This window comes from Sinocyclocheilus anshuiensis, unplaced genomic scaffold (assembly GCF_001515605.1).
Source record: "Sinocyclocheilus anshuiensis isolate Anshui unplaced genomic scaffold, SAMN03320099.WGS_v1.1 scaffold437, whole genome shotgun sequence".
NCBI classification, from domain to species: Eukaryota; Metazoa; Chordata; class Actinopteri; order Cypriniformes; family Cyprinidae; genus Sinocyclocheilus; species Sinocyclocheilus anshuiensis.
The window spans coordinates 1,967,842-1,978,223 of record NW_015539902.1 but is presented as its reverse complement, the minus strand read 5'-3'; the positions used below and the strand labels follow the sequence as shown (position 1 = coordinate 1,978,223).

Genomic DNA, 10,382 nt, shown 5'->3' with positions numbered 1-10,382 from the left:
CTCCAGATCTCCGCCTGGCAGGTGACGTCACAGTGCTCCAGCAGCTCCGCCATGCAGGCGATGCTTTCCGCGTCCTGGATGATAAAATTCATCTCCAGGTCGAACTCTCCACCCACCAGCTGAGAAAGAAAGACAGAGCCAGTGTTAGTCACAAATGGAAAATGTTTACATTGACGAACTGTATATTTTCAATCAACAATAATTAAAAAGAAAAACACATCATGGTGATACAGACCATGGTTAAACAAAATATGTTAAGAAAAAAATTATGGTAAGTTATTGTACATTAAGCTGTTTAATATGATTTAAGTCAGAGTAAAATTGCCAAGAACTAACTAACTAAATAAATAAATGGATGGATGGGAATAGGTCAAGTTTATTTATAGAGCATTTTATACAATACAGACAGCTTAAAACAGCTTTATACAGAAGTAATAAACAGAAAAACCAGCATCAGTGACACAAAATTCAAACAGGAATAAAATAATTTCAGTTATAATTACAATTCATTTTCAACTGTAAAGCAGCTCTACAGAATACAAAACAGTGTCATTAATCACAATTTAATTTAATTATTCAATCATCTTATTCAATAGGTATGGGGGAGATTGACACAAGGTGGATGAGATGGACAGACCAAAGTAATAAAGACATAAAAAAATAATGAAATTAGAGAATGAATTAATTTGAACAGAAAAGGCAATTGGAAAGGTCTTGAGAGTGCAGTGAATGTGGGAAGAAAAGCAAAAAAAAAAAAAAATAATACAGAGAGAATTATTAAAAGAGCAGTTTTTGAGGTTGCTTCCGTAGAGAGCAGCACTCTCAGCCTGACAAACAATGATTGTGATTTGAGAGGGTCATTTAATGTCGGGGTAGAAAGAACATAATGACCTCATACACACACTGGAGAGGAAAGGAACCGACAAACCAATCAGAGATTGTTCCTGCTCTGCAGCAAACAATAATCAATGGCATCGGTCTTGGAGTTCAACAGGCATGAAATTGGCCAGCTCCTGGCCATGCAAATGCCAAACCCCTAAGTAAATAAGCAGGTGATTTGGAAAATAAAGGCTGAAATGCCTGTAAACTACATTTCGGTGTGAAGCCGAGGTGCAGAACTTCTTTAAGGGTGCAGTGGGAGAACTATTGATTTTCACACTTCATTCAATAGTCAGATTGGGAAAGCTCTGGCGCTTTAGAACCTTTAGTAATTGGGCCGTCGATAACCTTAGCACATGTAATTGCCCCGTGCCACTCACCTTAACCGAACATTCACCTTGATTATTTCTATTATCCATGTGAGGACCTTAAACATGACTTTACCATTATTGAGTAAAGCAGGGGTCTTTTTTGAGTCAGACCATCAAGATCAACATTGTAAGATCCACTACTGCTTTTATTCACTATATACTAGCCTTAAAAAGTCTTCTCTGCAAGTATGTGAATGCTTCTAGCGATGCAAATTTGATTTCATGCGTCACTGTGTTCAAACGTGTCAGAATGCATTAATTGTGTTCTCAGTGCCGCAGGGTTCGTCAGCATTAGCATAAACTGTCTTCTATGGTCATTTTTCTCCTTTAGGTCATCAACTGTCATTATGGAGACACAGAATCTTGATAGTTAACTTTAGTTCACAATGTGTTGGGCGATTTGCTCCATAGTCATATCGTCCTATCGTTAGCCTGTGAAATCACCAATACACGATATTATCATGCTAATTTATTGAATTATTTACTTGCTTGTTTTATAGCTGGCGAGTGAACCAACTCCAGGGCAAGGCTAAAGGTAGCTTAATGTTAGTGTCATTTATTAACTACACATTATATCATTTTTGTCAAGTAGTATATGAATGTACTAAAATATTTTTAATATGACTGAATTTGTGTTTAACATGATCATTTAATACAAACACTAAGTTATTCAAACAGCAGCTACAGAAAACGAGCAAAGAAAATGTACATTATCAAAGAACATCATCACTGACTTCAGTCTAGGCATGAGTTTATGCACTTTAAGATACACTGACTAAATCTCTTAAAGGAACACTCCACTATTTTTGAAAGTAGGCTCATTTTCCAACTCCCCTAGAGTTAAACAGTTGAGTTTTACCGTTTTCGAATCCATTCAGCCAATCTCCGGGTCTGGCGGTAGCACTTTTAGCTGTAGCTTAGCATAGATCATTGAATCTGATTAGACCGTTAGCATCTCGCTCAAAAATGACCAAAGAGTTTCTATATTTTTCCTATGTAAAACTTGACTCTGCTGTAGTTACATCGTGTACTAAGACCGACGGAAAATTAAAAGTTGCGATTTTCAAGGCCGATATGGCTAGGAACTATACTCTCATTCCGGCGTAATAATCAAGGAACTTTGCTGCCGTACCATGGGTGCAGCAGGCGCAATGAAATTACGCAGTGCCTGCATGTGTACAAATGGAAGTCAATTGAACGAAAGGTGCAGTGTGACCGGCCCCTTTGTACTTAAGGTCCTAGCACAGTCTTGAGCGTTTTTTTTTCATTTTTGTTGTATTCATCATCCTTTCCTCTCAAAATGCATGCTACGGATGCGAGAAACACAGAAAATCAAACCTGATCCGAATTTTATGACGGACAACAGTTTCGGAGGCAGTGTGTAAACGTGATTGACACAACGTGAGGTTGTATTTATTTTTTATCATGCCAAAATGTCGGACTCAGTGTGCAAGGACCTTTACATCGCATGTAGTTTATAATAATAATAATAACAATAATAAAAAATAATAATCAATGTTGCTTTCGTCAAAGGCATCAGCCACAGGCGAAATCTTTTTGAGGAGATTAAGCTGGTATGATCTGTTCTTCCAGACGGTTGAGACAGGATTTGTTCGCAAGTGTTTCCACGGTATCATTCCATTAAACTATTTACTATCCATATAGTGCAAACAGAAGGACAGCAGGGATGACAATCCTATTGATTTGTCATGGTTCATCACTCCCAGAGGCCTTTAGCGAATAGATGATTAATTACGAGATGTTTACTCATCAATAATTGCCTTTGAAACCCAGAGAAATCATGGGTAGTTTAGTGAACAACAAAAAAACGTAATTAAGCTTTCAAGCAAATGGTTTCTAACAGGGAAACAAAATAAACACGCTTTTTTGCATGTGGAAATTCATAAAGTTAGATAGCCCAACATAAAGTCTTCAACTCCATACACTAAAATTTTGTACATAATCAGTACTCTTCACACAAGGATGCAGTATAACAAGAATAGACTTGTTTACCTCCTACACATGCCGCTTAGGGGATTAAACAGACTTGCACAAACACAAAAAGACCAAGGATAATACTAGAGTTTCTTTTTGACCCTTGAACACTGGCAGTGGTGTCAAACACTATTTTTAAGCAACAGCAAATGCAGGAGCTGTAACAAAAAGATCAGACAGAGCGCGGTACAGCCTCCAGCACATTAGCTCACAATCTCCTCACCACTTCAGTCATGTTTTATTACAGTGGGAACAGACTTTATCGGTTTAAGTTAATCATGGCAGATATGGCGGATGGGATCGGGAAACAATCCGAGCCAGATACGCTACACACCAGGCCACATCTTTGACCAATGCGTCGATTTTATCTGGAAAATTGAATTTTTAGAACATTTGCTCATCCGCAATACAGCGCCGAGGCATTCCCTGTCTGATGTTAGAACGTCATGCAGCAGATGCTCCGAGACATTTATGATTTCACATGTTTCTCTCAATTTGCTGTTTTAAAAAATGTTTATCAGATGTTTATACATTAATATGATGCTGAAATCTAAACGGAATAAAAGAAGAAATGAAAGGAATGTTAGATGTAAGAGCACCCAAGAAAAAAAACATGCACTTCAGCATTGAAATAAAGCAAAGAAACATTCAAAAAAACAGCCGGGAATATTTAAGGGGAAAACTATGAATGACTGACTTGAAAGTACTTGAATACTTGTAGTTGTCTCTGCACATTAAACATCAAAAATAAAATACAAAACACTTCAGCATTAAAATAAATAAATAAAATGAGCATTCAAATACAGCATAAAAAAAAGAGCGACATAGCAAGGAAGATTTGTGTTGGAAAAATACCTATAAATGACCCTACAGTTGCCTTTGCACATTGAAAAATATAATATAATATAATATAATACAATAAATCTAAAAAAACAAAAACAAATAAATAAATATAAAACAATATACGAAATAAAATATCATTTTTTAAATATTTAAAAATATTAAAATTAACATTTTAATTGGGGAAAATGAATGCCTGATTTATTGTTGTTTCTGTTTTTACATTTGTTTCTGCATATTAAGTCTCTATGGTACGCAATATGATATTAATGAGGAAAAAATTACTTGTGATGTTTTTCCTGCTTAAAATCGTACACTATAACAATATCAATAAACATTTTCATTTCACATGTACCACAACGGACAAACTGAACTATTTGACCTTTTCATGCAGAAAAAAAGAAATATATTTAATGAAAACATTAATTTCTTTAACCAAACATTTGAACAAACCTATTTACAGTATCTATTATTTATTATATATAACAATATTTATTACAATATGTTTTAGATAACACACTCTCACACAGTCATCCCAAAACGTACACGATGTGCTAACAGGGAAAGGGAATTTTCAGCTCCCAGAGCTTTAGCTGTATGCTAATATATGACATACTAACTCATTGTCAGAGATTATACTCCGTGCAGCACTAAAGCAGTTAGCAACTAATTATTTTTCCACCGGGCCCCCTTCCTCTACTCCCACCCACTCCAAATAATCAATTACTATCCAGACAGTTGTGTTTGGAAGCAAGCTAATTCATTTGTTCAAATGAAACAAGCCACAAGCCCAGTAATAAAAGGGGGAGAATGTGATTTGCACAGGTTCTTTTGTTTTTTTTTCCGAGCTGAAAAGCAACTGTGGGCAAATGAAGCAAATCACAAGTGCTCTTAAGTGCTAAATTACTCAACAGATAACGCGATGCATGTAGTAAAGCACATGCCAGTGACAAATGAATGTCTCCAGGTTGGTGGTTAATCAATTAATTGATTGATTTTTCTTCAGGTTGGGGGACGCTTTTTGAGGAACATTTGTATTTAATGTGGTAGAGAACAAATTATTCAAAAAAACGACACGCTTGAAAGTGAACTAATCTCTGCTTGCCCACACATTCACGCAAAGGCAGGGCCAGTTCACCAACATCGATCGCCACCATACAGAATCCATTAGCCGAAATTAGGCCAAAGCCTTAAGGTACCAAGAATTAATGCTCCTCCTATTGAATTTCTCTTTTCCATCGAGGATCCCAATTAGAGCACGGGACATCTTCATTTCTCCTGGTGTATCTGAAGAAGATGAGACCATTTCAAATCACTGTATTAAAAACTACCGACACACTCTTTAATTAGGCACTGTGATTACATGCTGACAAATACAATGATAGAAGGGGCAACTGTGAGCGACTGAAAATAACTGATGCTACAAAGCCTAACATATCAGGTTGCCTGGCAACCATCTATTCTACAATCCACCATGACATCCAAGTCCATTTTGAGAATGTGAGTGCCACGCTAAACTTATGACATGGCAGCAACAAAGGAGAGTAGGTACAGATCAAGACTGAAGAACAGAGCGCTCACTGTATATAACTGGAGAAATCTGCTGTAGGAGTTACGTGGGTCTTGAGCTAGTGCAAGAATGTTTCACCGTAACCACTGGATATGACGCAAACGCAGAGCAATCTGACGAGAGGGAGACAGAGCGGGAAGAACATTTATAAGATTTCTGTACACAAAGAAATATTGCTAAGCCGCCCCACAACCAGTCCTCCACTATTTTTTTGACACAAAGCCACAAAGTATGTTCTAGCATAAGGGACACTGGTATTGTTTTTCAATCCAAACTGCTCTACTCTGAAGAAGACCAAGATCTATAACCCAGAAAAAAGCCACCCAATTCAGAGGCATGAATGTATATTTTGTGGATAAGCCAACTACAAAAGTGTGAAAGGATTAGTTCAAAAAATAAAAATAAAAATAAAAAATCTTCAGAAAAATTGAAAACTGAAAGTGAACTAACTAATCCTTTAAAATATATAATATGGATATAATTATTATGGATATAAACTAACGTTCAAACGTTTGGGGTTAGTAAGGTTTTTATTTATTTATTTTTTGGAAAGAAATGAATACTTTTATTCAGGAACAACACATTAATTTGATCAAAATGTGACAGCAAAGATGTGTATAAACTATTTCAAATTAATGCTGTTCTTTTTTGAACTTTCTATTCATCAAAGAAACCTGAAAAAGTATGACAAAAATCACAAAATACTAAGCAGCACAACTGTTTTTAACTTTGATAACAATAAATAAATAAATAATAAATATAAATAAATAAAGTATATATAAGAGTAATGTCAGCTTTGCCATCACAGGAATTAATTACATTTTTAAACATTACATTAACATAAAAAGTTAAAGTTACAATTAAAAAGTTATTTAAAATTGCATTAATATTTCACAATGTTACTGTTGTTACCATATTTTTGATCAAATAAGCTTTGGTGAGCATCAGACTTCTTTCAGAGAGAGAGAAAAAAAAACAACAACTTACCGACCCCTAACTTTTGAACAATAGTGTTTCTACTTAAATACTAAAAACCAGTATAATGAAAATGTTTTAATTTATTAAAAGAACAATAACCCTATTAAACTCAATAATATTAACATTCATAACAAAACACAAAATGGGAATAAAAGTACTTGAATATGACTATGGCATCTTAGTTTTCAATGAGGGACTGCTGTAGTGATCTTTAATCCTGTTTTTCTAAATACACACCATGTGGGTAATTGGTTTTGTGGCATGACGGTGCTTTAAGGACAGGTGGATCCGGATGAATTGCGCATATCATGTAGCGAACAGCAGGAGACCTTCATCTGCCATGCAACTACCACACTTGAGTCACTCTTTCACTTTTACCACTGTAACAAGCATTTCAAACCGAGGCATTTACTAGTAAGTAAAGAAAAAAAAATAGGAAATGCATGTACCATACTGCCGACTCTAATTGGATTACAAGAATCTTCTGATATTTCTGATATACTGTTGAAGAACGCATGAAGCTCCTAATTACTGCATAGCTTCTAACTTTATTGTGTAACTCTCTCTTGCCTGCTATGAATGCTTTGAGAGATTTGCAATTCTTACAGACACTATTTGTGCAGCCATCTGCTTTCTTGAGGCAGGACTGTCCCTGCTCACACCCAGCACAACACAACCACTGCAATTAGCACTGCGGTCTGTGGAAGATGGGCATAAACTGCCCGCGGCACTGGCAGGGACAGCCTCACTTCACAGTTGGCCAGGCCACACTCTGCTTTCTTCTGACAGTGACGTTCACAGAGCCAACAGCACCACGCTTCCCTCGAGTGCATAAGGCAAGCCTCACTATTACAGTCGGACAAATTTCATCATATAACTCAACCCAGTCAAATTTACATTGGAGGGATCCAAGCCATATCTAGGGACCAGAGCATGAGACTGAGCATGCAATCAAATCCTAATAAAATCCTTACATTCTTAAATATTCCATATTTACAACTGAACGTCTTTAGATGCAGTAATTAAGAATCTCGGACAATAAAAAAATGGAACAGGGAGTTATGTAAGTGTATTGCATCCTGATGACTCCTAGAGTTTAATTTACCGCCGTACTCAGAAAAGATACTTCATTTGGTGCAAGGGAATGAAGGTGTGAGGAAACCTGTTCCAATAGACCACTGAGCAAGTAATTATGCACTTGCTAGCCTAGCAATCCTCTCACAAAGGCCTGAGCCAAAAGAGGCAAAGGCGGCAATTGGCACAGGCTTCTCCAGAGTTTGGCACGAAGTTCTGCATCTGCGTAGTCGCTGGAACGCTGCAGTCTCCCGCCGTTAGATTGAACAACGATAGGGATTCTGTGACCTTACTGAGAAAACGATACCTCTGACATTCGCTTAGGTCGTTTCTGAATTTACTCAGCGTTATTTTAGTATCACTGAGATACTATTATAGTTTTTAATAATATTTGTAATATTTAATAAAATTGTTAATTAGTCTTATTTTTACATATTCATTTTGTTGTCTTTTTGCTATTTTTATTAGCTTTTTTATATGTCTATATGTGTGTGTGTGTGTGTGTGTGCTTTTGTTAATTTTTACTTCAATTTTAGTTTTAGTAGATCAAGTTACACTAAATGAATATGTGAAATACTGCCTTGGCAACTAGCAGAAATAAAAAAAGTTTAAGTTTTTTTAATATTTTGATTTCATTTCAGGTAAACTTTATTACAAACTTTTTTTTATGGTTTTAGATTTTATTAACTAATATCCCTGGTTCTTACATAATTGCTCAATTACATAATCGCTCGAATTAGAACATTTTATTTCTGTTAAAAAGAGTAGCTCATCCAAAAATCAAAATCATTTACTGGTGTTTCAAACCTGCAATTTTTTTCTTCTGCAGAACACGAAAGAAGATATTTTGAAGAATGTTTCAACTGTTTTTGTCCACACAGTGAAATTCAGTGAGGTTCAAAACAACATTGAACCTCACTGACCTTCAGTTTATGACCAAAAATAACATGGAGACATTTTTCAAAAACATGAGGGTCAGTAAACATTGACAAAATTGTCATTTTTAGGTGAGCTATCTCTTTATAAAGACAGTTTTATGAAATAATGACAAAGATGTGCCACTTAATAATAAGATCGATGTGGCACATTTATGTCAGCATGGTAAACCGAGGGACTGTCTAATCTCAGAAACATACTGTAATCCTCACATTAATATTCTTAAATTGCCATTTTTCATTTGGTGGCTCCATCCGAGGCGTAAGTTCAAACAAATATTCCTAAAGTAGGAAAAGCAAAAATAATGAGGCTGTAAAGATTACAGATCAGAGTGAGCTTTCTTCTTAGTCTGGAGGTCTTATCTGAGTTTGTTTACTTGCGCTGTGGCTGAGAGATATCCTTCAGTAGAGCAGCCACCACGAGGCCACTCATTTTCAGATTCAGTTTTCTCATTGCGTTTTTCAACTGCTTGCACTTGAGATCTTAGAAGGATTACTGCGGCCTTACCATCTGTTGTGCAGTGCAGCTGTTTTGGTTTTACACTCTCTCCCTCTTGGCCACTCGCAGAATGCATTCGTTATTTTATATAATGCGCTGTTCGAGATTGTGGCTTCCCTGCCTTGGCCCCATCGCACCAGGTCAGCCTCTCTTTATCACAGCCCGCCACAAAGGTCATCAATCGATTCCTCTGGGTTAGGCGTTAAATAAAATTCTCCAAGGCTGGTCCTGATAGGTGGCACACACGGCTTTGGGGAATGGGAAGAGAATTTCTATAGAGACGAATGTGTGATATCTATGTTCGGAAGGCTGGGTGATGAGAGAGAGACAAGAGACACGGTATTAGGGATGCACCGAATGTTCGGCAACCGAATAAGCAAAAAGACCGAATAAATTGAACAATGACGTGACGCTATCAAATAGCAACCAGCGTAAAATGAGAGGCGCGCACTCTTTATAATGCAACAAAAATGTCAGCAGTGTGGAAGCATTTAAACTGTCCGAGAAAGACGCAAAAATCATTACAAGCACCGACAGCGAGAGACTGTTTAGTACTGCAGCGCATGTCTTCGATGAGAAGAGGAAGGGGTGATTAACTGTATGATGATTGAAATCACGAAAATGGCCTTAAACAAGTAGTAAATAAACTGCAGAACGTTATGTTTTCTAATACACGCACAAATTGCATGTATTCTGACAGCGCTGCACGAGCTCGCGGCGGATCTGCTTGTTAACCAGGGTTCAAAGTCCAAAGCGAAAATCTGCGCTGAAACAGTGTTACTCGTCAGTTGCTCAGTCACATTTTTATGAATTTTTACAAGGCATGTGACAATGCGATACGTGCGACGTATTCGTAATGAGACTCATTTATAAATCTGCTGTCAACAAAAAGAAGCATAGAGGTCTTCCTGCGCATTCCCGCCAAAATAAAAGTTGACAAAAAGCAAGAACTGCAACATTCATAAATGTTAGAATTGTAATTTTACTGTATTTAAGTTAAATTGTGCTTTGTTGGTATAATGTCTGCTAGAATGTTAAAAAATGTTTAGTGTTAAATATTTTTTAAATTGTTGTTTTGTAATTGATTTTTTCTGTGAAAAACAAGACAAAACAGTAAAAAGCACATTACAAAATACAGGTGCATCTCAATAAATTAGAATGTCGTGGGAAAGTTCATTTATTTCAGTAATTCAACTCAAATTGTGAAACTCGTGTATTAAATAAATTCAATGCACACAGAC

General features: G+C 36.4%; 1 protein-coding gene across 1 annotated transcript in view; it reads right to left on the bottom strand.

Annotated features, from left to right (window-relative positions):
* nbeaa (neurobeachin a) overlaps nucleotides 1-10,382 on the bottom strand; it is a 132,362-nt gene that overhangs the window by 66,338 nt on the left and 55,642 nt on the right. The window contains exon 2 of the mRNA XM_016483102.1: nucleotides 1-119. Coding sequence (XP_016338588.1) covers nucleotides 1-119 — 119 coding nt within the window. The remainder of the gene's footprint in view (nucleotides 120-10,382) is intronic.